At 56.0% G+C, this 26696-nt stretch overlaps 1 protein-coding gene across 1 annotated transcript; it reads left to right on the top strand.

Annotated features, from left to right (window-relative positions):
- The first annotated feature begins 2637 nt into the window (after positions 1–2637).
- On the top strand, positions 2638–25634 carry RORC (RAR related orphan receptor C). Its single transcript, XM_043576341.1, has 11 exons — positions 2638–2752; positions 4960–4989; positions 15837–15922; positions 16246–16387; positions 17594–18106; positions 18330–18451; positions 19405–19537; positions 19632–19739; positions 19922–20032; positions 21865–21974; positions 24965–25634. The coding sequence occupies exons 1-11, from the start codon at positions 2713–2715 to the stop codon at positions 25124–25126; spliced, it is 1557 nt and encodes a 518-aa protein (XP_043432276.1). The 5' UTR covers positions 2638–2712; the 3' UTR covers positions 25127–25634.
- The last annotated feature ends 1062 nt before the right edge of the window (positions 25635–26696 follow it).

Below are 26696 nucleotides of genomic sequence, written 5' to 3'. Positions count from 1 at the left end.
TCAAACTCCTGCTGTTCCCTCCACCCACAGTGGCCTTTGTGACAGGAAAGGGGAGGGGTGGAGGCTGTGAGATCTACAGATGTTTATAGAGCACTGGTTGTGCTTCTTCTAATGGTTTGGGGAGGAGGAGGGACAACCCCCTCCTTGGGTCACTCCAGTGGGTTGGTGGGTGGAGGTCTCCCCCCCAACCCCCCGCCCCGCATGGACCTCCTAGAGAAGACCCAGGAAAGGTTGTCCTAATCAATGAATCAGGCTTCCCAGAGGGGTGGCCCTTGGAGGATGGGGCTGGGGTAGTATGTTGTCCGTAGCCTGCCCAGGCCCCACATATACTTTCCACCTCCACCCCCCCAGGCACCCCCCTGGAAGGGCAGGCTCGCACTGAGCTTCAAGTGGTTTCTGTGGCTTAGGGGGTGGGGGGGGAGGGAAAACAAGTTGGTGACTGCTCTCCAGTTCCAAGCCACCACCACCACCCTCCACCCCCTCCAGGCTGCTTGCTGGCCCCCTGAGTTGAGATTCCCCAGCCTGATAAGGGAACTTGGGCACGTGGGGGGGTGAAATGATTCTCAGATCCCTATCAGCCTCTTCCTTGCATAAGAATGTAAGAATGCATCGGAGGAAAAAAACCACTGCCTGATTTGAAAGGACTGATTCCTCCAGAAAAAGGGGCTGTGATTGGAGCAGGAGGGAAGAAGGTTAGGCATGGGGGGGGGGGGGGAACTTTCAAAAGGATGACCATGGTACCTTCTTGCCCTAGGGAGAAAGAGCCCCAGGCATGTATGCTTAGGGCAGGGAAGGAGTAGAGACCTGAGAGTGTCCAGGAGGCACGTGACTCACAAAGACCCAGAGGCCAGGACCCTGTCTTCCCGACCCCCGACTCCCGGCACTTCGTCCTCACCCCTCACAGTGGCACAATTAGCATGGCTAGGAGAGACAGCCATGCCTGTAGTATCTGGGGTGGGCAGGACCACCTGGCACAGTGCCAGGGCCTCCACTCTGTACCCACAACTGGGATGTCAGAAAAGACCCTGGGAGACCCAGAGTCACAGAGGAAGAGAGGCTGAAAGAGGAGAAAAGATGGAGAGGTACAGAAGACAGACCCATAGACAGGGAGGAGCTGGCAGGGAGAGACACAGATAGAGGATCCTGAGTGGAAGCAAAGCCAATCACTGGGCTAGGAAGTGGGGAGCAGTCCAACACGACCCCAGCCCTCCCCTGCAGCCCTGTCCCTCAGCCTCAGGCTGGCTCCTCCTGTCTGCCAGGGGGCACTGGGTGCTTTGGAGAGTTTTGCCTCCCACTCCAAGCCTGCCCAAGAGGGAGAGCCCCCAAAGCAGACCAGCATCCTGTTCTGTGCAAAGGAGTATATTTAGAGGCATGGACCATGCATTTACCAAAAGGACACGGGCTACTCAGAGGCACAGGCACACACAGTCAGACTCTCGGCATGAGAAGGTCCCCAGAAGGGTCCACTCCATTCCTCCTCTCTCCCTATCCCCTTGCCCACTATCCTAGGAGTTGGGGAGTCCTCTACTTTTAACCTTTGCCCCTCAAGCTGCAGCCATTGGGAGACACTGGGGGGCTACCCAGGAATGGAGGTGCTGATGGTAGCAAGAGCGTGAAGCCTCCAGAGTGGGGCAGGAGTGGAGAAAGGCATGGTGGGGGGACAGGAGAGGGAAAAGACAGCTGCCTGCCCTCTCCACGCCAGGTGCCACGTGCTACGGCGTGGCTGGCCCCCACTCTGCTGTTTACCAGCTGGGAGTGAGAGCAGGGGGAGGTGCCAGGGAGCCGCCCCACTGCAGCCTGGCCCCTGGCCAGCCGGCTTGTTGGGTAACCAGGAGAGCCAGGCCCAGCTAATCAAACTCTGGAGAGAAGTGGCGTCCAGGACCTGCTCTGCCCCGAGGCCCCTCTGCAGGGCCCTTCCTCAGTGCCGGCCCTGGTGCAGGCCAACCCAGTCTAGGGGCTCTGCTTCCTCCAACTGGTGCAGAGCACGGCATCTCTCCTCTCCTCATCTCTCCCCTCCCATCTTCCTCTGCCCCTGCACACTCCCCTAGCCCTGCCCTGCGGCCCACCAACAGACCTGTGGAGGCATCAGGGAGTCAGAGAATTCTAGGGAAGGACAGCCAGGTGCAGGAGCTAAGCAGTCAGAGGCCTCAAGGAACTGAAGAACCATGGGAGGAGTCTGACCTCATCCTGGAGAAGAGTCACAGTCCGTGCTCCCCCACCCCACAGAGAAGCCACCCCTTTCCCATCTCCCCTTTGCACGTCACCTATCTTGGTTCAGATAGAAAACACACCATTCCAAAGTCACAAAGTCCTGGGTTCAAATCACAGTGCAGCCACTTATTGTTCTTGGGCAAGTCAGTAATATCTTTGAGCATCACATAGCTTATGGGTAAATCTGGAATAATGGCGGATGCTATGAGAATCATGGGTTTCTAAAGTGACTGGCAAAGGGCCTGGCACACAGTAGGTGATCAATAAATGCTGGCCTCCTTCCCTTCACTTATCCTGTTTCTCTCCAAAGCTCCAAACTCTGTTCCTCAGATCTCTCTCCTTGTCCCGTCCTGGTGCCAGGCCACTCTGCCAGCCACTCCTTTCCCCTGCCTGCTGACAGGCCAGGTGCTCCCTCCCTGCTCCCTCCTCCCTCCCCTGGGCCCTGCTCCCTGCCCTCCTGGGCAGCCGGGGCAGCAAGGACGGCACCAAAGGAGCTGCCCCATGGACAGGGCCCCACAGAGACAGCACCGAGCCTCTCAGGGTAAGAGGCCCATGGCCCTGCAGGCAGGTGGAAAGGACTTGTCAGGAGGTTCAGGAGAGAGAAAGAGAGAGAGAGAGAGAGAGAGAGAGGAAGACTCTGGTCAAGAAGAGAGGAGGAGGAGGAGGACGAGACAAGAGAGAAGGAGAGAGATGGATTGGCAGGGGATGCAGGCCAGTCCTGATGGAAACTGAAGGAGAAGCAGGAGGAGGGGCTGGGGACACTGCAGAGGAAGAGACTGTAGAAAGGGGGATAAGCAGGAAACACAGGGAGGGGAAAGAAAGGGAGCAGCGGGGAAGGAAGACAGGTGTGGGGTGGTGGGGGGTGAGGGGAGAACAGGGTGAAGGAAGCTAGATCCAGTGAAGGGCCAGAATGTGGGCAGACCCTCCCAATGTCAGCGCCCCCTGCGATGAGGTGGGGACACTGCTTTACTCAGCTGGCAAACAGCAGCAGTGGATGGAAGGCTGGCCACCCCACCTTCTGTTCATTCACCAATGGAGGAGCCCCTCCTGCCTTTAAGGGTGACAGACAAAGGGTGGGGGGAGGAAGCAACCACACCCTGTCCGCTGCCCATGCCCACTAGCCTGGCACTTTTCTCCCCACTGGCCCAGGGGTGCAAGGTTTCATTTGTGCAGAGAACGTGGGGAACCAGGCCGGGGGCAGTGGGATGCACAGAGTCAGGCAGTCCTTGTCCCCACCCACAGTCTATAACTCAGAGACCCTCTCAGAGCACAATGCACGGCCACCTGTTTGGTCAGCTGTGAACACCCAGGGGAGTGAGTGCCAGCAAGCTCCGGGGCCACCTGGTGGAGGAAGAACACCACCGCCTTGGCAGGGAAGCACCCCCACCCCAGGAGGCCAGAGAGAGGGTGCCACGTCAGGGAGGAAGCTGGGTGGGGCCAGGCAGGATCAGTGGGAGGGGGAGGGGCCGGATGGAGTCACTCCCTCTCTGGGCAGTCCTCCCCCACCCCACCCCAGCAGAGCCCAGCCCTTCTAGTGCATTCCCCCCCACCCCCACCCCGCCCCGTGAAGGAAACCTGCCTGTGGGGAGCATCTCCTGGGCAAAGGGACAGTGTGAGGGGGATGGTGGAGAGGTGTCCGGGAATGGCCAGCAGAAAGAAAACTCCAGCAGCAGAGCAGATTCAGAGGTTAGGGAGCAAGCCTGTAGGGGGCCTAAGGCAGGGCTACAGGCTTTTCTGGTATAAAAGGCTAGCCTTGTGCTCTATGAGGAGCTGTTGTGTGGTTGTAGGAAATCAACCAACACCTGGCAGGGGAAGCCTCCTCCCAGGGTCTCCCTCGGTAGTTGTTCAATAAATGCCAAAGTGAATTACCATCGCCACCACCGGGTCGCCACAATGCTCTAGCAAAGGCTTGCTCCTCAGCAGCTGCCCCTCCAAGGTGTGTGCATCCCTGCCCACCCCACGTCAAGCCGCTGGGCACCCTACTGTCTGCTCTCTGCCCAGACCTGCCACAGGAAGAGACCCCCTCCTGTGCAGGCTGGTATGCCACAGGAGCCAGGGTTCAGAGGGCAGAGTCTGTGTTCCCAGTCTCCATCCTCTTCCTCCAAACATCCTCACGGCCTTACTCTCAACCTCCACACCTCTGGCACTCCCAGGTGCTTTCGGGCACGAAGGAGAGACCACAGAGATGTCACTCTGGCTGCAGAATATTTATTGTGCACCTCTAATGGGCCAGGCACCACAGAAGGTTCTGGGAATAGCAAGGTCAACGAGACAGACACAGTCCCTTCCTCCACAGGGTTTACCGACCAGCAGGAAAGCGTCATTTCACGGATAGTGACACAATGATAGCAGTTAGGGAACAACGCGGTGAGTGTCAGGAAATCAAATACAAAGTGCCGAGTGTCAGCATGAGGGGAGGGGAGAGGGGCATGTACAGCTTCTCCAACTGGAAACTTGACGGATGAGGGGAAGTTGGCTACACTGACTAGGGTGTCAGGGAAGGGCATTCTGAGAGAAGGGAGAAGGAAGAGCTTGGGGAACTCCCAGAGGCAGTGAGAAGCCCAGCACTTCTGAGGACCTGAAGGGCATAGAGCGAAGAGAGGGGTGTGTGCAGGATGGTCCCACCTTCTGCTCAGACACCAGGTTCAGGAGAAAGGAATGGGGTGGGATAGGGCCAGTGATGGGGTGGTGTTCCTGGTGCCCATGGTCTTCAACTTTTGGCCCCGACCCCCTCTCTTCTCTTTCCAGAGCTGCTGGCCGCAAAGAAGACCCACAGCTGTGAGTAGAGGGTTGGGGCAGCACCTGGTGCTGGGTGTGGAGAGATGGCAGGAGCTCAGCAAGGCTCCGGAGCTGGCCCAGAGACAGAGGAGCCAGGCAGAGGTGGCACCTAGGGAAACAGGGAGATGGGGAGCCGGGGGTGGGGTGTGAAGAAACCTCAAGATCAGGGTGATGGGAGGTCAGGAGGAAGCCTGTGGAGTCAGAGGGAGCACCACAGGCTGAAGGAGAGAGGGATTAGAAGAGACCTGTGGGAGAAGAAGAGGAGGGGTGCTGGACAGAGGCACAGGAGCTGGCAGTGGGAGGGACGGAGACAGAGAGCAGGGGGAGGCAGGGTTGGCCTTCGGGACTCAGGGAGCCTGCACCGGGCTTTGCGACAGCTGAGCCACATTTGGTGTTCATCTTGGTGGTTAACACATCCTGAGGTGTGAACAAGCCAGGCCGTGCAGAGCTGGAGAGCAGGAAAACCTTCACCTCTGTAGGAAACATGATACACAGGGACACTCTGGACCCCGAAAGACTGAGGCCACAGCATGTAGGAAGGCTAGAGCTCAGGAAGGACTTCCCAATGGACACTGGTGAGGAAGCATCCCCTCTAGGGACCTCTCAGCACATGGGATCTAACCCCTTAGTTTGTGGAGGCCACTGCCCCAGAAAATGCACCCACCCAATCTCAGTCCCAAAGCTTATATCCCATCAGGTCCAGGCGCACCCTTAACCGCCTGAGGGTACTCTGGGAAAGGCCTCCTCCAGAAGCACGGTCTGCGCATTAATGAGAACCACTCTGGCGCAAGAGAGACCACCTGCCTTTCTCCATGGCACTCCCCTGAATTGCCTACCAGTTCCTCCTGAGAGCTCACTGACCTTGCTCCGGCTGCCAAGATTGCCTAGAGCCTCCCTGTTCCAAGCAGGGACATCTCAGAGGGCAACAGCGTCCCCTCGTCCTTGAGCTGGGCGGACAGGCGCCAGGGGGCTATCCAGGATGCTGCGTCCTCCTGGGTGGGGGGTTGCTTGGCTCAGCACAATCCAGATCTGTGCCTCGCCTGCCCCTAGCCACAGGGCCCCACGGAAATGCTGAGCAGGGCCCTGGGAGGAAAGCAGGTCAAGGAGTGACGTGCTCAAGAACCGGGGGATGGGAACCAGGGACCATATGTGGGTGGGGGGGGGGAAGAAGGGGGACTTTCGGAGCAGCTGGAACTGGAGGAGCCTATACTCCATCCCGACCTTAACCTCTTACCACAGAAACCTTGACCAAGACCACACCCCTTTCCCCTCTCCCAGCCCCACTGGGCCTGTGCAACCAAGCCCTCACCCCCACCCCAGAGTGTCCTATGAGAAGCCAGGGTGACAGGCCTTCCGTGCATGTGCATTCTGCTGCCCCGAGAGCCAGAGGAAGGCCAGCATGGAAAGGTACTGTGCTGAAGAGCTATTAGAGGCCCGGCAAGACCAGAGACCTCTTAGAGGATCAGAGAATCCGGAAGAGATGAGGGACTCCCCCAGGCCGAGAGCCTCAGAAAAATAGGTTCTGAACTGAGACAACCCAAGGAGGAGATCCAGGACAGTCCCAAGAAGGGAGGAGCCCAGGAGGGATTCCCAGACCAAGAGAGGGCCTAATCACTAAAGGGCCCTGAAGAGGGAACCCTCAGGCCCAGGTACCCCACAGAGCAGATCTGAGGCTGAGAGGGACCCTCAGAAGGACCCCCAGGCCAATAAACTCTAGCCTCAAGTGCCAGGAAACCTCCCAAGCTGAGACATCCTCAAGAGCTAGAGGATGGACCAGAGAAGCTCTCCCATCCCTCGGGTGGGATCTGGGGCCAAACTGCCTGAGTTTGAATACTGACCCCACCACTAACTAGCTGTGTGACCTTGGGCAAGTTACTTAACCTCTCTGTGTCTCACTTTCTTCAAAATGGGGATAATGGTGCCTACTTCATAAAGTATTTTGTGAGTATTAGATAATCCACATAAGAAATTAATAACCGTTTCTGGCACATAGTAAACATTATTATTCTTTTATTACCACCACCACCATCATCATCATCATCGTCGTTGCCAACATTATCTGCATTCCAGTTTCAGTAGTTTTGGTCCTGAGGAAATAACCCTACCTGCGGATAATGGATATTTGTCTGATGATTATTACTGCTGCTATTATCTTTAGTCCCTAGCCGAGGGCATATGCCATGTCTGGAGGGAGGTCATGAGCATGGCGGGTGGGGTGGTGGGGCGGCCTCTCAGACTGCACCCCACTGGGTGGCAGTTGACAGTCCACAGGGTCTCTGGTGGCACCAGCCACTGCCCCCCCGGGGGCAGACATCCTGTGACTTACCTCTAGAAACATCCCTGTCCCTGGAGTCACCTGGCAAAGAGGGTCAGGCTCTGGTCCTCAGTGGGAGGGGGAGTAGGAACCTGGCCCCAGGCTCCCGTGAGCTCCATTCTGGCTCCCCAGCCAGAACTACCTTGACGGGTGGAAACAGCTTTTACCGCGTGTGGCTGTCGCATGTGGTTTTGGAATTTTCCAACGCCCCCTGCAATTGGCTGCCCCGCCCCTCACACCCTGCCCCAGGCCCAGATTGGCCACGTGCAGCGCCTGTCATCCTACTCGCTGCACCCCAGAGGGGGTGGGGATGGAGTGGGGGGGTTGTCACTCGGCCACCTGTGTGGTGGTGGCTTCAACCCCCCTGGCCCAGAAGAACTGGGAGGGAGCTAGGTGAGGAGCTACAGGCTGAAGCTCGGCAGAGAGGGCCTCACCCCCAACCCAGCTGCCAGCTGTGCCCCATCCCCGGACCACCCCCCACTGAGGACAGAAAGCCAAGGCAGCAAAGCCCAAGGCTCAATCATGAGAAGTAAGTGAATGGGGCCACCTGGGAGTGGGGAAGCCTAGATGCCACTGTCATCCCTGGGCCTCTGGAACAGAGAGGTGTCTTGGGAACAGCGTGAGAAAAGCTGAGGGCTCTTCCCCCCACCACAGGGTGTGTCCCAGTCAAGGCCAAGTTCTGTTGGGAGATGGGTGGAGTAGCTGTGGAGTCTCACTCCCCAGGCAATTTTCTTAGGGCAGGGTAATAGAGGGGGCTGTGGAGGACCACGTATGTCATGAGCCCTGGAAAGGGTCTGCAGGAGTGTCTGAGGTGCTCTGCCCCGCGTTTAACAAGAAAGGACTGAGCCCCAGCGAGGCCAGTGCTTCACCCCAGATCACAGAGCTGCAGCAGAGGGAGGTTGGTGACTGACAGGCACACTCTCCCACTGCAGCAACTCCCTCCATGCTGCCAACCTGCCTCAGAGTGGGTTCAAAGAGGAGCCAGAGGGGTTGCTGTGCCCTGAAGCAGCAGGACAGGTAGAGGAGAGCCAGATCGGCAGATAGAGAGGGTCAGAACCCAACATCCAGGTCTCAGCGTGTGTGTGTGTGTGTGTGTGTGTCCCCAGTTTCCCTCATTCATTTGATGAAGGGGGATCAGGCAGGGGAAACAGAGCAGAAAGCCTTCAGTTTCACCCCTTCCTGGTGTGAAGCCATGGGCCAACAGCTTGTGGGCAGATGTGTACAGTCCCTGTGCCTTCTAGCAGAGCAAGCACAAGTAAATCAGACAATCCCTCTGTTCGCGTCAGGAAAGCTGGAGGGCCTCTCGGAGCACAGGGCAAATGAGGAAAAGGGAAGCCCCATGTCCCTGTGGCCTGAGGCCTGAGGCAGGCCCAGCCTCAACCTGGGGTCTTCCCACAAACCACAGAAGGGAGGCCATATTGGGTCCTGGAAAGACCCATGGGCTGAGAATCTAAAGACCAGATTCTGATGCCAGCTCTGTCACCAACTAGCCACGTAGTCTTAAACAAGTCACTGGGCTCTGGTCTCCTCATAAGCAAAATAAGAGCTAAATTTAAAAATAAAACTAACTCTGGAGAGGGTCCCAGTTCTTGAGGACCCACGACCAAGGAGAGAGCCCTGGTCCCCAAGGTGAGCACCCCCAAAGCTAGTAAAGGCATCTCAACTCTCCCAGGACATAGACAGAGAGGCCATAGAAGAGAAGGAGCTTGGGACAGAGATTCCAGTGTGGGTGTATGAGCTGGGATGGGTCAGGAGGGGCAAGGAAAAGAGCCAAAGATTTCCACAGGAAGAGGGGCCCTTTGGAGCTTCAGTTTCCTTCTAGCTTCTTCAGACTAGCAGCAAAAGTTAGCAAACCAGTCTTCCCAGAAATGGTCCCCAGTCAGTAAATCCACCCTGGGAAGCAAGGATTGGGTGTGTTTCAGAGCCTGGCAGGAGAACAGGAGTCCCTAGGACTGGAGGAGGGAGCCACTAGGCAGTTCTACATAATTTCCCCCCAACAGCTCCATCCAGGCTGGTAGATAAGAGAAGGGGGTCCCCTCCGATCTGGGGGTAGATGCCACTAGTCCTTCTCACCTGGACATCTCTGGGTATCTCATAGCCCCAGGTTACCTGGCTGCCCCCATCCCCACCCACACACACACCTAGTGAGTGCCAGCCACCTCTGCGCTCTCTGACTATAGCCAGGGAGAGTCTACACACTGGGGGCTGGGGACTATGACACACCCAGAGACTGAGGGGCAGACAAACAAGGAGCAGAAACACACCAGGAAATAGAGAGGGGTGCAGAGGCCAAACCCAAAGGACAGAGTCATGAAATACTTGGGGAAAGAATGATGCCCTGATGGAGCTGTAAGTGGAGAACTACCACCCAAACAGCACCGCGTGAAGCCCGACACAGAGCTGGAGCACAGACAATGGAAAGGCACACAGACACAGGGAGAGATGGGGAGGAAAGAGGACGGGCCGCAGAGAGGAGATGCTGAGTACTGAGTGGGTCTAGGAAGGCAGGAAGGGGGAGGCATGGATTTTATGGAGGTTCTGGAAGGGTGATAGGGGCTCCCTGCCATGGCGAGCTGCAGCTAAGCACAGAGGAAATGTCCATTAGCCAGAAAGACTCCCAGCCAGCCAGAGGGATGGTGGCCCTAGTCATCTCTCTCTGAGGGCACGGCCAGCGTGGAGGCAATAGGCATGAGCTCCCCCCACCAACCACTGAGTGTGCATGGGGCAGTAGGGGGAAGGGGAAGGGGAGGTGTGAGGTCGCATGCCAGTCTTTGCTGTGCCCTGATCTTTCCAAGTCTGGTCATGATAATGAGGAGCCGTGGGCCAGAAGTAGTCCAGGTCCCCAAGGGTGCCACAGCTATTATCCTGGGAGCCCTGGACCACCTGAAGACTTTACAAAGGGCCCCTTCCTTCCCTGCATCACCCCAGAACCTTTGTCTTTTTTTCTCTTCCCATCCCTAACTGGAATCCCAAATACCCCTAGCCCAAGGTCCTAGAGGCCACGGCGCTGCAGCCTGTCCCATCACACTGAAGCAGTATTGCTGCCCTCCTGGGGGCCCCCTCATCTCCCCTGCCTCTGTGCCCCTGACTCAGACAGGGAACAGGGACTTTCCTATGCTAAGAGCCCTCTAAGGAAAGCAGCTCTGGGGTCTCCTCTTGTCCTCCACGGCCAGTCCTTTCTGAGATCTAATCTCTACTCTTCCTGCTACTGCAATGCTGTCCTGGGACTCTGGGCTCAGAAAAGATGGGGATGTGTGTTCGGGGGAGGGTTGGTTACAGGGCAGGGCGTCAGCACCCCAGCCAGAGTCTCTCTGGGTTCCTGGTCTCCTGGAACAGCAGAGCCCTGTGGAAAGGACGCACAAGCCTGGCGGCAGGGAAGGCCGCTGACTGTGTCTTGGGGCTCCCACTCCTCAGAGCTTCCTCCTGGTGATTCATCCCCTCCCCCCATTCACTGGTTGTTTTCACTCAATTCTTTTGTTTCCCCTCCTTTCTCCTGTCCCAGACTGCGGGGGTGGCGGGGGCACCCAGAGGGGTTTCAGGTGGCTGGCTGTCTTTCGTGGCTTTTCAGAACCCCAGACTCTCCCTCGCCCACCTGAGTTTTAGCTTCACTACTTTCTCAGCCCTGGGATCTGGGTGTATCAGCAGAAAACCCTCGCCCTACCTTGGGAGCAGTGTTCAGCAGATAGAAGTGCTTCTCTCCTGGCCCCCGCCACCCCTCCCCCTCCCGCTCCCCTGTGGGGGCACACACCAAAGTGGTTTCCAGCTTTGCAGAAGCTGCGGGAAGGAGAGCTGAGAAAGGAGGGAGGCTGGTGACAGGCTAGGGTACACTGGGACCCCTGGCCAGAGCTGTGGTCTCCATGGGGGTGGGGGTGGGGGAGCTAAGCTAAGAAAAGAGGTGCATTCCTCTTTCCTGTCCACTCATTCATCCCTGCAGAGGCCTACTACGTTGTATGAAAGCCAGCCCACACCCCCAGAGGAGCTCTGTTGGGTCAGACGAGCTAGCTGGCCTTGGACACCTTGGCCCCAAGACATGAATACAGGCAGGAGGAGGTGGCACGGCAGATGAAAAGCAGGGAACGAGGGGACCATGTCCCTGGGCATCCTTACATCAGGCATGAGTCCCGGCTTTAGTTCCCCGGGGGTCCTCTCTGAATTCTGTTCCCAGCCCACCTTTCCCCTGTGGCCAGTAACCTTGTCTCGTATCCCATTTGCTTGGTTCACTTGGGCATCTCATCCTTACAGGGTGTATAGCTTAATGGTTGGGGACATGGGTTACAGAATTACAGAGACCTGGGTTCAAATGTCAGATCTGCCACTTTAGGCCGTGTGACCTTAGTCAAGCCACTTACTCCCTCCTCGACTGTTTTCTCATCTGTAAAATGGGGACAGTACAAGCAATGCCTGGTCCCTAGGGTTGTTGTAATCATTAATGAAACACATATGCGAAGCCTGGCACCAAGTAAAATTCAGCCACGGCTTATGTCTATCATTATCATCGCCCTTGAACCCCTGTCGGCTGGAGAAAAGGGGAGAGAAAGAGAAGGAAGGCCCATCTGGAGACTGACAAAGCACCAAGAGAAGATAAGGACCCCAGGGCACCTCTGGCTGCATCCACTCTACCAGGGTTGGCAGGGCGGCAGAGGAGGGGGGGAGTGGTTCTGGGGTTTGAGGGGAGAGATCCCCCTGGGCTAGAGCCCCTCCTTCGCTCCTACCACTTCCTCTCTGTGGCATAGGGCACCTGGACAAGGCCCAGAGCTGGCTTCCTAAGAGCCAGGCTCTGGATGCATTCAGAGAGCGCTATCAATGAATCTCACAGCTGTGGGAAGGGTGAGACTAGAGGGGTTGGAGGGAGGGAAAGACCACCTCCTCACTACCGGATTTCCCCCACATCAGAGGTGCACACAGCAAGCTCCCTGGGGATGCTTCAGTCTCTGAAGCAATCGAGAAGGGGTTCATTTTCTTTTCCCAGTGTCCTAACAGAATGCAGCTTTAGAGGCCTCACAGGCTGAGGAGAAGAAATGAAAATGAGCTGGGGGAAAGACGGCCAACCCCACCCTTGTCCCCCAGGGAGGAGCAGCCCTGCACAAAAGCTTCAAGAGGGACTCAATTCTTGCTACTCAAAAGTACGGACTGAGGACCAGCAAGCTTGGGCACCAAGCAGAGCTTGTCCATATGCAGGATCTGGGCCCTCAGACCTGAGCAGGGACCTGCTCACAAAATTTTCACAAGATCCCTTGATGGGGGGCTAGAGCCATGTAATCACTAGCTGATTTCAGGAGCGTTTGTAGGTGGACACCTCTCTCTCCTGGGAGTGTGAGGGTTTCCTTTGATGGGCCCTGGGAGAGAGCAGCAGTGAGGTGCAAAGATCGTCCTGAAGCAGCGGGGGCCGCAGGGGCTGGCCTAGACAGTCCTGACCTTTGCTTGGTTCAAGTTCCTGGCACCATCAGGCCTTAGACGCTAAGTTCCTGGCAGGCCAGGCTCCAGGGCAACCGTTTGAGTAATCCCGTGATTACTCAGCTCCCCCTCCCCAACCTGGGTTCCCATCACCTGCTGCTGCAGGCAAGGGCTCGGGGGTAGGTTGTGAAGGTGAGGGGTGCGGGGTGCTTTCAGCTCCTGTTCACCTCACTGCCACCTCTGCCGGTTCTTCCCGTTCTCTCCCCGCTCTCTCCACTCCCCGCCTCCACAAGTCCCCCTCACGCGTGCAACGGGACTTTCTCTTTGAGGTTTCAAGCAGATGGCATTGAAAGGGGTACAGGTGACAGGGGAAGGAGGGAGCAGGGAGAGCAGGGGCCTGGTGGTGCAGACAGGGCCAGGGGCAGGGCACTGGGGCCAGAATATCGGTGTGGGTCTTTCTGTGTTTCTGCACCTGCATCTCCAGCTCAGGTTCTAAGTCTCTGTTGTCTGCTAGTCCTGAACCTCTTGGTCTCTCTAGCTCAGAAGCTACAAGAGTCTGAGCCTCCCAGCTCGGAACTTCTGACTCTGTGTTCCTTCTCACTGTGTACCTCTGTCTTGGGACTGTGGTTGGGGAGCCCTGAGGAGTGGCTGGCCTGGTGGCTGGGGTCTAAACTCCAGCATCCCCCTCAAGAATAGGTAGGTATTTGTGAAGGGGGTCCATGGCTGGCCACATCAGCCTATGAGAAGAATAAGGTCTTGGTTATAGTGCCGCGAGGCTCCTGGGGCAAGGACCAGCAGTGGGTCAGGCATAGGGCAGGGAGATGTGTCTGGGTCACCTGTGTGGTTGGTGCACACACGCACACGGATGTGGCTCTTGGAGAAGGGAAGAGGCAGGGAGGCCTGTGGTTGACTGCTGGGCTGGAGTCCGAGTTCCCACTGTGGCTTGGCCTAATCTCCCTGCCGCTTACTTTTTTGGGTGACCCAAGGTGGTTTCTCCCCTCTCTGGGCTGAGGGCCACTACAGAGGGAGACCCACACTGTTGAAGGGGAAGGTGTTGACGCAAGCACAGACTCAATGGGGCACGGGTGTTTCCATCAGGCCTCAAATGCCCACTGGCCTTCTTCACCTTTGGCCCTGCTCTGTAGTAACAGCATACGTAGAGTTTTGCCTCTTACACAGCGCTTCCCACAGGTCATGTCATTGCGCCTGCGAAACTACCTACAATCCCCCCATGGACAAACAATGTTATTTGTACCCCGGCCTCACTGGCAAGGGAACTGAGGCCTAGAGAATCTAAGTGACTTGATATGCAGTATCTCCATGTTTTCTGTCCCTTTTCCAGCTACCAATCCCCTGTCTTGTTCTCTCTTCCCCTCCATGCATTCCAATCTACTCCTAATTTACTGGAAAGAATCCGAAAGGCTCACTTTCCGTCACCGCTCCCCCCCCCCGCCGCAGGTGATCACAGCCTCCTGCGTGGGGTTTGGGCAGTCGGATGGGGGCTGGGGTGGAGAAGAGAACGGACTTCTCACAGAGGGGTTTCAGATACTCATGGGCCCAGTCCCCCATGAGGAGGTGGCTGCTTACTCTGACTCAGCTCAAAGCTGGCTTGAGGGTCGGTGGTGTAAAGGCGCCCACTTCACATTGGGAGGCCCTACGCATATGTGTGACCAGGGCCCAGGCCAGAGCCAGAGGTAAGCTCACTGGAATATAGGTTTGCCCTATAGACAAGCTGCTGCTTCCACTGACCCTCAGAGTAGGACACGGATGGGGGACACGTCACCGATGAGCAGGGGCTGCAGTCCTAGACCACTTTTCTGGTCTGCTCCACCTCAGCCTCCCTGCTCAAAGGGGAGGCAGCAGGACACCGAAGGCACACAAGAGACCCCTGTCCCTTGGGAGGGACGGAGTCCCCCTGACATAGTGGGAATCCCAACTCCTCTTCAACGACGAGCTGGGAGAAGGCCAACTGCTGGTCCCTGAAATTCAGGAGAGAGCTGTGGGCATTGACGGGGCCAGGGCAAAGGAGAGAAGAATCTGGAGCCAGGTATAGGTCAGGGGCCCTGTGGCCCAGAGAACAAACACTAACACGCCAACGTGCAGGTGAGACTGCTGGCTCAAGCAGACATGCCCACTGGCTCACAATTATGTGTACCTTCCATGTGTACACACACCCTCAAACATGCCCACTGGTGTGTGTACCCCAAAAGCCATGTACACAGAACAGCATAATGGAAAGCAGGGGAGCTAGGATGTAGACCCGGCCCTGGGGCAAACTTACCTCATCTGGTCTATTCCCTCACCTGTAAAGGAAAGGAAAAAGTTTAAATGAGATGGTCCCTAGTCCCAGCCAAAGTTAGCATTCATGATGCGTGGGCATACCATGGGACCCAGAGGCACACGTAAACATCCATGGGACCCTCGTGCACATGTAAACATCCACACTCTCATGTACTGATACACACAGAGCTGCCCACTCTCTGCTCCAGGGCCAGGGGCCTCAGCACCCTGTTTGATTCTCTCCCTGGGTCCCCAGCATCTGACAGACCCGGCTTGTTGAACCCTCTCCTGGGCTCTAACTAACTCACTTCTCCATACCCCCTGGGCCCTACTCTGTGGACCCTGTCTGCTTGGCCCCGGGGCCTCTGCTCAACCCACCCCCGAGCCTTCACTGCCTTGCCAAGGATGGCTGGCATCTGTACCTGGCCCCCAGTGCCTCCCGGCTGGTTCACCACATCTCCCCCCTCCCCGCCCCCACGCTTCACACTCTTCCCATGGAAGCAGAGCCCTGGTAGGGGAGGGGGGCCTAGAGGAAGCCCCCTGCGCGGGAAGCAGGTGTTGTAAAGCAGCGAGGACTCTTAGGTCCCCAGGCGGGAGGGAGGCAACTGGAGCTTTTCCACTTGAAGGGCTGAACAGGTGGCCTCTCGGCAGCTGCATTCTTGCCCCCTTGGGGCTGCAACAGCCCCCGGCTGCCCCACCAAACCAAACACAGCCCCCCTAGGCCTGTTGTGGAGCAGTGTTTGGCACTTTTTCCCTTCCTTCCATCTTGCAAGAGGGGAACAAGCTGGAGCGGGGCGAGTGAGGGGGCAGGAGGCAGATAAGGGTCCTGGGCTGACCTCCCGTTCTTTCTTTCTTCCAGCACAAATTGAAGTGATTCCTTGCAAAATCTGTGGGGACAGGTCGTCTGGGATCCACTACGGGGTTATCACCTGTGAGGGGTGCAAGGTGAGCACGTGCGCGCGTACAGTCTCTTCCGAGGTGAGGAGAAGGGGTTCTGTGGCTTTTATTCCGGGATGGTCTACTGAAGCAGCTAGGGAGCTGCTTGGGAGGTGCCTTACCTGGGAGGCCCTGTGCACAGGAGGGCCTTGTCCTGAGCTGGGAACATGATGGCAGGGCAAACTGTCGTCATGCTAAGACATGGAGGAGAGAAAACTGATGGGGGGTCGAATCTGGGAAAGCTGGGGCCAGAGCTGGGGCTGGAAGCACTGGGGACTGAGCTGGGCCTGGCCAGGAGAGACAGCCAAGGTCTCCTCGCCTGCCTTCCCCAGGGTTTCTTCCGCCGGAGCCAGCAGTGTAACGTGGTCTACTCCTGCACCCGCCAGCAGAACTGCCCCATCGACCGTACCAGCAGAAACCGGTGCCAGCACTGCCGGCTGCAGAAATGCCTGGCACTGGGCATGTCCCGAGATGGTGAGGCCAAGCAGGGAGCCCCCTGGGGTTTCCCTGGAGTCTCCAAAGAGGCAGCCTGGCCTGCTGTGCTAGGCAGAGGTTACCCTGTAGAAACGTCCTTCTGTGGGGCATGGGCTGGCCATGCACAACGGGGGTGCCCGGTGGGGTAGGCCCACCACCCTCACCAAAGGACTTTGCCGTCCCCAGTTTTAGGGTCTGCTAGAACAGTCCTCCATTCCCCAACATCCCCGACTCCTCCCTTTCCTCTTTCTGTGATGGATTCTCCTCAGTTCCCTCACCTGTGGCCCAGATACCATCCAGCTTCCACATCCTCCCTGCTGCCCTGCTGCCCCATAGCTCCAGTACTAGCTCATCTCCCTTCCTGGTCTGCCAGCCCCATGATAGGACACAGGATGGTGGCTAGGAAGGGAGCCAGAGTGGGCCTGAGAACAACCCAGAAGTCATGAGCGTGGGGAGGGCTGCTGTCCCTGGCGCTTTCTCGTGTCCTCGCCCCCGCCTCAGCACAGCCCCCCATCACCACCCAGAGGGAGCCCAGGGAGGGGCTGGGGGAGGCATGAGGTGATGAGGAGCCAGAAAGAGTCCGTCAGCACTTTTCAGCGCCCAAAATAACAAAGTGAAAGGAAACACGCTGGGGTGCAAAGGGGCAGGCGGGGCGAGGGGCTGTGCCCCCACACCTGGGAGGGGTGTGGGGGGGGGGAGTGAAAAGGCAGGAAAGAAAGAGCAGAAGAGGATGTTCAGAAACAAGCCGCGGAGCCTGGGTTGGGCTGTGGTGAGTATCTAGGTCACCAGGGAGCCTGCAGGCCTGACCACAGGGAGACCTGTGTTTTCAGCTCTCCTCTTCCTCCGACCCTCCTAGACAGGCGAGGTGACCCCAATACAGCTCGAGGCCCCCGACGTGACCACCCCCAGCCCCAGCATCAGGAGGCCAGAGTCCTCAGTCCAGATTCATGCCATTAGCAGAAGCCAGTTTCCAGCCGGGAGAGTTTGCCTGGGAGACCAAAACGCCTGGGCTGGACCGGCCCTGCAGCAAACACCTAAGAGGTGGCAGAGGTCTCAAGCAACAGTGGGGGCCCCTGAGGAAGCTGTGCTCGGTGCTAGCTATTCAGGGGACAGCAAGTGAATTTGTAATGATCAAAATGCATGTTGGTGCCACCCAGCACCCAAGTCCTCCTGCCTTGAACACTCTTGGTCCCCGACCTCTTTCAGCTGTCAAGTTTGGCCGCATGTCCAAGAAGCAGAGGGACAGCCTGCACGCCGAGGTGCAGAAACAACTACAGCGGCAGCAACAGCAGCAGCGGGGACAAGTGGCCAAGACCCTGCCAGCGGGGGGCCAGGGAGCAGATGCCCTTGCATGCCCTGTGGGACTCCCAGATGGGCAGCTGCCCCTGGGCTCTTCGCCTGACCTGCCTGAGGCCTCGGCCTGTCCCCCCGGCCTCCTGAGAGCCCCAGGCTCTGGGCCCTCCTGCCCCAGCAGCCTGGCCAAGGCGGGGCCCAACGGGGCCTCATACCACCTGGGACACAGCCCCGAGCGGGGCAAGGCCGAGGCCAGAGACGGCTTCTATGGCACAGGCAGCCAGCTGCCCCCTGACACATGTGGGCTTCATTTCGAGGACCCCAGGCATTCTGGGCTTGAGGAACCAGGACAGGGCCCGGATAGCTACTGCAGCCCCAGCTTCCACAGCACCCCAGAGGTGCCCTATGCCTCCCTGACAGAGACTGGTGAGCAGCTGGGAGGTGGAGAGGGCAGGGACCATGAGGGAGGGGCTTCCAAGAGAGGGGCCCGAGCCAGCACTCCATGTACACCGAACCTGAGCCCAAGGGAGCCGAGGGGTCGAAGGGGGAGGGAGGCAGAGCAGGGGTAGGCCAGGCCAGGAGTGCCCTTTGTGTGGGTAGGGTGGCAGCTGGCTGACACGGAGCCTGTGCCTTCCTCCTCTGGCCCCAGAGCACCTGGTGCAGAACGTTTGTAAGTCCTACCGAGAGACATGTCAGCTGCGACTGGAGGACCTGCTACGACAGCGCCCTAACATCTTCTCCCGGGAGGAGGTGGCTGGCTACCAGAGGAAGGTGAGGCCAGGAGAGCCTGTGGGAAGGGGGTACATCCCGCCTCCACTGGGGAAGTGCAGAGATGGCCACCTGCACAGGCGAGCGGGCTGGAGCAACGCACAAGGGTGTCCCCGCTTTGAAACATGGGGTGTGCGTGTGTGTGTGTGTGTGTGTGCGTGTGTGCATGTGTCTAGCCAATGGATGAGAGCTCTTCCTTGGCCCCTGCTGGTTAACATTTTGCCTGCCCTTCATCCTACCGCCTCCAGCACCCACACCTTGGCGTACAGACCTCGGCATACTCTCCTTCCTCGTCCTCTGATGGTAACAGTAGTCAGAACCCTGATGTTACACACCCCTTCTCTGCCGGGCGCTGTGCTGGACGCTTCACATAAATTATCTTCCATTCTTACGACAGCCACCTGGGAGCTTGGCATTTATTTCGGTTCTTAGCAGACCAGGAAACTGGGCTCAGAGAGGTTCACAGACTTTTCCTGGGCCACAAAGTCATGGAGCCAAAGGCATGTTCAGATCCACTGGGCTCCAAAGTTTACACTCTTGCATCACACTCTCACAATACAACCTGTTCTAAAAATACTTGTTTGGCATTCAGCCTTCACTTCTCCAGGTTATCAAGACCTTTGGGTGTGTCTTTTTGGGAGAGGGGTCAGTGTGTCCTTCTCACCCCTACAAAATGCAAACTCTTTGAGGGCAAAGCTGCATCTCAGATGGGTTTTGTTTCCCCATGGACAGCTAGCCGGGTGCCAGCTGCTGGTGGGGGCTCAGTGAGTGCAACCACGTGACAGGCATTGACCCCAAGTGTGCATCTGGGCTGAGAATAGGCTAAAAATGCCAGAGCAGACAGTGTGGAAGTTCTGAACCTCACTCCTGATGTTTATCAGTCCGGGCTCCTGGGGGCTTGGGCGGGTGACAGGGTCATAAACCGGGCTACAGCGGGACCTCCTCCTTCCTTGCAGTCAATGTGGGAGATGTGGGAACGCTGTGCCCACCGCCTCACTGAGGCCATTCAGTACGTGGTGGAGTTCGCTAAGAGGCTCTCAGGCTTTATGGAGCTCTGCCAGAATGACCAGATTGTGCTTCTCAAAGCAGGTGCCCAGGGAGGGTGGACAGGCCTGGGGGGAGGGGGACAGAGCTGGCTTCCTGCTTTGCCTGACTCCTGCCTGCATGTCCCTGCCCTCTCCAGGAGCAATGGAAGTGGTCCTGGTCAGGATGTGCCGGGCCTACAACGCTGACAACCACACAGTCTTTTTCGAAGGCAAATACGGAGGCACAGAGCTGTTCCGAGCCTTGGGTGAGGGGCAGGGGGAAATGGAGAGGGAGGGGTGGGATGGCAAGCCCCCTAGAGCTTCAAGAACCAGGGTATCCTCTTTTCAGGTCAGATCACCCCCTCTGCTCCAAACATCAAGAGGGTGGGTGTCCCCGGGCACCGTGGCCTCGTTCACCCGGCAAATCCTTTGGTTTTCCATCCCTTAGGCTGTGGGGAGCTCATCAGCTCCATCTTTGACTTCTCCCACTCCCTGAGCACATTGCGCTTTTCTGAGGATGAGATTGCTCTCTACACAGCCCTCGTGCTCATCAACGCCAGTGAGTGTTGCTGGGCCTGCCTAAGGGACATTCGGGTGGCGGGGGGGCAAGGGATAGTGAAGGGTCTGGACCTTCAAATGTGCTTAAGTCTGGAAAACTGCTTTAAAGAGCAGAATGAAGGGTCAGAGGAGCCTGAGAAGGGGAAACGGCTCCCAAGGTGGAGTTGGGACAAGTGGGGGGCCAGGGAGCCGTGGGGATGAAAGGAAGTGAGCCACATCCCAGAGAGAAATTAGCTGGCCTGTGAGCTCACGCCAGAGTGTCCAGTGTGACCATGACCACACACTGTGACCACCCGGAAGCTCTAAAAGTGATTCTTCTCCAGGCTCCACTCCCAGAGACTCTAAGGTCATTGATCTGGGGTGCAGCCTGGAGCACCAGGATTTTTAACAGCCTCCCACAGGTGATTGTCGTGTGCCACCAAATCTGAGAATCACTGCTCTGCGTGAGCTAATTTTAAAACTTTTTTTTATGTTTATTCATTTTTAAAAGACAGAGAGAGACAGAGCACCAGTAGGGGTGGGGCGGAGAGAGAGGGGGACACAGAATCTGAAGCAGGCTCCGGGTTCTGAGCTGTCAGCATGGAGCCCGACGCAGGGGCTTGAACTCACGAACTGGAAGATCATGACCTGAGCCGAAGTCGGATGTTCAACCAACTGAGCCACCCAGGCACCCCATGCGTGAGCTAATTTTAAGACTGTGTGCCGTCACAATGGAACTCTGGGCACCCTCTCCACTGGAATGGAGTGGGCTGGGCTGAGCCAGGGAATGCTAAGTATTTGGAGAACCTGGGCTAATGACCTGAGCTACTAACCTGAGTTTGCAGATGAAGACGATCTGTTGTCTGGCTCTGCCAATGAGCAGAGACCTGATCATTTGAACTAGAAATAAAGACTTAAAAGATGACTTCTGGTGGGGTGCCTGGGTGGCTCAGTGGGTTAAGCGTTTGACTTTGACTCAGGTCATGATCTCGCAGTCTGTGAGTTCGAGCCCCACGTTGGGCTCTTTGCTGACAGCCCAGAGCCTCCTTCCGATTCTGTGTCTTCCTCTCTGTCTGCCCCTCCCCAAGTCACGCTCTGTCTCTCTCAACAATAAATTAACATTTAGAAAAAAACAAAGATGACTTCTGGCTATCTGATGGAGCCAGGGCAAAAGGTGCTTTGTCTATTGAAGTTAGCCACCAATTGATGCAGAGGCCTTGATGCTGGCCTAGGAGGCTTCACCAAGGCAATCTCCCATCTGGTCTCAGCCTTGGCCAGGGGGCAGGGCTCTCTTCCATTTCATCCCCCCATAGTGGAATCCCAGCATCGAAGGGGCCATGTGAAATATCAGGGTATCAGGGAGAAGGCAGCTTGGGCATCAGGAAATTGGGTGTTCTTATCCGCCTTATCTCTCCCCAGTTTGCCTTGTAGACAGCTAGCCCAGCCCCAGGCCCTAGAGCTCTTCTTTAAAAAAAAAAAATTTTTTTTTTTTAAGATTTATTCATTTGTCAGAGACAGAAAGTGAGCGGGGAAGGGGCAGAGAGAGAGAGGGAGACACAGAATGTGAAGCGGGCTCTAGGCTCTGAGCTGTCAGCACACAGCCCGATGTGGAGCTTGAACTCATGAACTGTGAGATCATGACTTGAGCCAAGCCCGACACTTAACTGACTGAGCCACCCAGGCACCACCCCCCACCCCCCAGAGCTTTTCATTATCAAGCCAGGACACATGCGCATGTGCACACGCACTGGAGGCCGTGCTCCAGAACAGATACCCAACACGACACACCCTGTTGGGGGAATTTGACGTCCATGTTCTTTCTTCTTCTCGCCATGGTGCCGCGCCCTCCTTCAGACCGGCCAGGGCTCCAAGAGAAGAGGAAAGTAGAGCAGCTGCAGCACAACCTGGAGCTGGCTTTCCATCACCATCTCTACAAGACCCACCGCCAAGGTATCCTGGCCAAGGTAGGAGCACTCCCCAAGGTGGAGGAGGTCAGGCCTGGCACGAGATCTGGGACCCCGGGGCTCCATGGGGACAGAGTGCCATATGGTGTTAGAGAGCTTGCAGCAGCAGCACGGAAACCAAGGGGACAAGCAATCGCTGCCATTTGCGTACAGATGGAACATGAGAGAGCCTGGAATTGGGGGGGGGGGGGCCTCCAGGAATCAGTTCAGTTTAATATAGCCATCGCTTACCCAGTATCTGTTTGTGCAAGGCACCATGGAATGGAAAGCTACAGAGAAGCGATCCTTGCCCCCACTGAGGGTTCGTAGTGCGGTAGGAAGAGGCTCGTACTGGTACTCTGGTACAGAGTAGCATATGGTACGTGATAACGATAGTAGTACGATTAACAAGGTGCTGTCACAGACATGCTGTCATCCTCAGGGCAACTCAGTAATAGGACAGGTATTCAAATACCCCTTTAGCGGTGAGGAGACTTAAGCAACTTGCCGACGTTTGCATGATTGGCGAGTAATAAATACAAGATTGAATCCCAGTGCTCTCCCACTGTGTCCCCGCGCCCCTGATGAGTTCCTTCGGTAAGAGATATTGGGGAAATGTTATGAGCATAGAATAGGGATTAAAAATAATCTGGGGTAAAAAGAGTGGGTCATCAATGCTTCCTAGGGAAGGTGGCATTTAAGGTAGGCCATGAAGTATGACAGATTTTAACAGACATTCATGGTGGTAGGACAGGCATGCCAGGCTATGGAAACAATATCAGCAAAAATAAGGAGGCAAAATAGTACATATATGGGGAATAGCTCATAGTACATTTTGACTGAAGCATAAGATTGGGACCTGGCACTGACTGATGAGGGCAGGGAAGTAGCAGAAGACAAGAAGAAGCTGGAAATCAGGTCAGGTAGCAAATCAGAGAGGACTTTGAGTGCCATATTAAGGAGTGAAGGCTTTATTTCCAGGCAATGGAGAGCCATGAGGGCTGGAGGAATGATATCATCAGGGCTATTATTTAGGCAATTTAATTTGGAACCAGTGTAAAAGAACCTTTTATGTAATCATTCAAGCAATGGACCCTTGCTATGTGCCAGGCACAGTGAGTGCTAGGTGCCAAGGATACAGAAATGACTTACACAACGGTCTAGGCCCTAAAGAACTTCAAGTCCAGTTGGACGGGCTGGAAGGAGAGACTGACTGGACCCTGGGGGGGGCGGGCAGCTGGAAAGCAGGTCTGACTCCACCTTCAGAATCACCCCCTCCACCATCACCCCCCACCTCCCCCAGCTATCAGTTCTCACTTGGCCTGTTACAGTGGCCCCTGCTCCTCCCTCCTCTGCCCTGCAGTAGCCACACAGCATAAGTCTCAGCCCTCCTATAGCCACCCATCCTGCTGAGACTCACCTGTAGGGTCTGTCATGGCTGACTGGCCTCACGTACAATATGACCCTGAATTTTTCTCACCTCCTCTCCTCTCCCTGCCCTCTCAGTCGCTCCCGGCTATTCCTTCAACACATCACACACAGTTGCACCTCAGGCTTTTTGTATCTGCTGTTCCTGCTGCCTAGAAGGTTCCTCCCCTAGTTTTCCAAATGGCTTGCCCCATCCCTCCATTCTGGAGAGGTTTTCTGATGCAAAAAGCCCTCCTCCTCACCCTGCATTACTGCTCTTTAAGAAATTTTCAGGCATATTATATTTTCTGGCTCCCTCACTAGAATATGCATTTAATAAAGCCAGATATTTTATTCTACCTTATTTTATCCATTGATCTATCCCCACACCCCATCACAGTGCCTAGCTGAGTAGGTTCTCAACAAACATTTATTGAATGGAAGGATGGATGGATGGATGGATGGATGGATGGATGGAAGGATGGATGGAAGGAAGGATGGAAGGAAGGAAGGAAGGAAGGAAGGAAGGAAGGAAGGAAGGATGGAAGGAAGGATGGATGGAAGGTTGGATGGAAGGAAGGAAGGAAGGAAGGAAGGAAGGAAGGAAGGAAGGATGGAAGGATGGATGGATGGAGGTACTGTGACAGTCCAGGCAAACTCAAAGTAAAGCAGTAGAAATGAAAAAAGAATGAATCTAAAAGATATCAAGGGATCCATGTTGCCTGGTCCTCTCTGACTGCCCCTTTCCTAGGAAACTAAGATGGTGGTGGGAGAGGAGGTGGTAGCTGGAGAGCGGTCTTTTCAAGACTACTTTGGTTATACAGGAAGCTGCAGAAGATGAATGGTTTTCTTGGCCTTTCTTCAATAAGGTCTCCCTACCTCTGTCTCCTCCTGGGTCTCTAGGCCTTTTTTATTTCCCTCCAACTGAGTATTGGTAGCGTTGGGTACCTGCTTCTAAACTAGTTCGAATAGTTACTGAGCAACTGTCATGTGCCAAGCACTATGATAGGAACAAAAGGTACAGAGAGAGAGGGAGACAGGGAGAGAACCTACCTAAGGAGATTAGACCCAGGGTGGAAAGGCAGACAAATGAGACCGTTTTCCTACAATCAGGTTTAAGTGCTACTACACAGAGAGAAGCCCAAAGGAAATGCCCTTAATCCAGGGAGGGGTAGTCAGGGAAATATTCCCAGAGGCGGTGACACTTGAAAGTGAGGAAGAATTAGCCAAGCAAAGAACTGGAAAGGCATTCCACGTGAGAACAGCATCAGTGAAGGCCAGTGATAGTACATAACAGAGTCGCAGGATCCAACCATCCTAAGAGCAGAAAGTGGGAGTTGGAGCACTTACCAGGTGAGTAGCGGGAATGTGATTGGGGGTTCACTCAGAAAACACACACCTGTCCTGCAGCAGCCCTCGCTTGCCTCTGGCTTCCTGAACACATACTTCCCCTGTGATGGGATCGAGTCTGGCCACCCCTCCGATGCCAAGTGCAGAGGGGAAAGCAAGGAGGGTTGCCCTAGCCCGGGAGGGCCGAGAGGACATCTTGGCTCTGGGGAGGAGGCTGGCGTACTGACCCTCCCCCCCTGTTAACCCATGTCCAGCTGCCACCCAAGGGGAAGCTTCGGAGCCTGTGTAGCCAGCACGTGGAAAAGCTGCAAACCTTCCAGCATCTGCACCCCATCGTGGTCCAGGCTGCTTTCCCTCCACTCTACAAGGAACTCTTCAGCACTGAAATTGAGTCACCTGAGGGGCTGTCCAAGTGACCCAGAGGAGGGACTGCTTTTCCCTTCTCTGGAGCCCGCTGGCCCTCGCCCCAGCCCTCCTCCTACCCTCACCTTTTTCTTTCCTGTGCTCTGAGAGGGTGGACCCTGCCTGTTCTTTGGGGGTGAGCGATTGCTCAGACTGGCTTTCTGCCCACAGGCATGCCCAGCGGTGGGCCAAGAGCCAGAGAGGGTAGGGATGAAGGAACACCGTCTCCAGCCTCAGCTTGGTCGCGTCTCCTTCACCATGACTCTTCACCCCCAGCTTCTGAGAGGCCCAGGGTGGCACATAGGGACCTCTAGGAGGACCACAGGGTCCTCAGGACACCAGGGGGATCCAGGACACCCTGGATGAATGGAACGCAACTCTGAGCTCAGAAGCTAAGAACAGGACTTTAAAATACCTCATTGCATTTCCCTGTGGGCTTTGGCTGGGGAGGTATGTCAAGCTCAGAGACTGGCAGCTGGAGCCCAGAAGGACCTGTATATAACATGAACACAGATCTTTAGATTTTCTGCCTTCCCTCCTCCTCTCAGCTCAGCAAGGAAGTGGTTGGGCACGCTTCCCTTTACCCAGGGTCTAAAAAAAAACTGGATATGTGAAGGGTAAGGATGAGATGGGGGTAAGGGGCTGGGATAATCTTTTACGGGATTTTATGGGATTTTTAGGGATAAGGTACAATGGAGGCCAAGAGCATCATAGATTGAGTTAGAACTCAAACCTCTTATGTGCACTTTAGAAATAGACTTTAGGGGTCAACACAAACCTGATGAGAGACACACACCCATGCACAGGTGAAACACATACTCACAAACTCAACCTGCAATTATGCACCTCTACAGTACATTTAATCTGACACAGTCCCTGTCTTCCTTGAGGTCACAGCTCAGAGGTGCATAGTGGCCTCAGGAAAAGAGTCCCAACCCTGAGGGACCCCAGAACATTTTCATGGTGCTCCAGTCCACCAACCTTACACCTGGGGTGGCCCAAATGCCATCCCAGCCCCAGATGTCTTCTAGCACAAGAAATCCCAGGAGAAGAAGAGATGGCTGGACACTGGTCAGTCAGATGGTCCTAGACAGACGTTGGAGGAGTCCTGCTGTCATCATGGAGAAAGGAAACAGACACAATTTCATCACTTTGTGATGGGGCACTACTGACTCTAGCAGGGAGGAGACCAGGGAACAGGGCAGACACCTTCCTCTCAGGCTGCCCCAAAACTTCTCTTGCTTGGCTTTACAAATCGCTATGAGCCATCCTCTGAGGGATAAACAGCAGGTGATGCGGGGGAGGGGGTTGTATTGCTCTCAGGGGAGGGTTTAATAGGCTAGACATAAATCCTAACTTGTGCTATTCTTTATAAAATGATTTTAAAGGCCAGGGGCATGTGTGGTGGGGGCTGGGAGGGGGGAGGGTCTTAAATCAGACCACCGACCAGCTGCTCTCTCCTGTCTCATTCCTGTGTGGAGACCCAGGTTTTCAGCCCAGCAACCCATGAGCATCAAAAGGATCACAGCCCCCACTCTGAGCAGCCCCCAGGGAGGCTTGGGAGTTGCTCCTCAGAAACCCCCA

Source organism: Prionailurus bengalensis, chromosome C1 (genome assembly GCF_016509475.1).
Source record: "Prionailurus bengalensis isolate Pbe53 chromosome C1, Fcat_Pben_1.1_paternal_pri, whole genome shotgun sequence".
NCBI lineage: Eukaryota > Metazoa > Chordata > Mammalia > Carnivora > Felidae > Prionailurus > Prionailurus bengalensis.
Note: the sequence above shows the minus strand (reverse complement) of the source record. Positions and strands in the feature narration are given on the sequence as shown.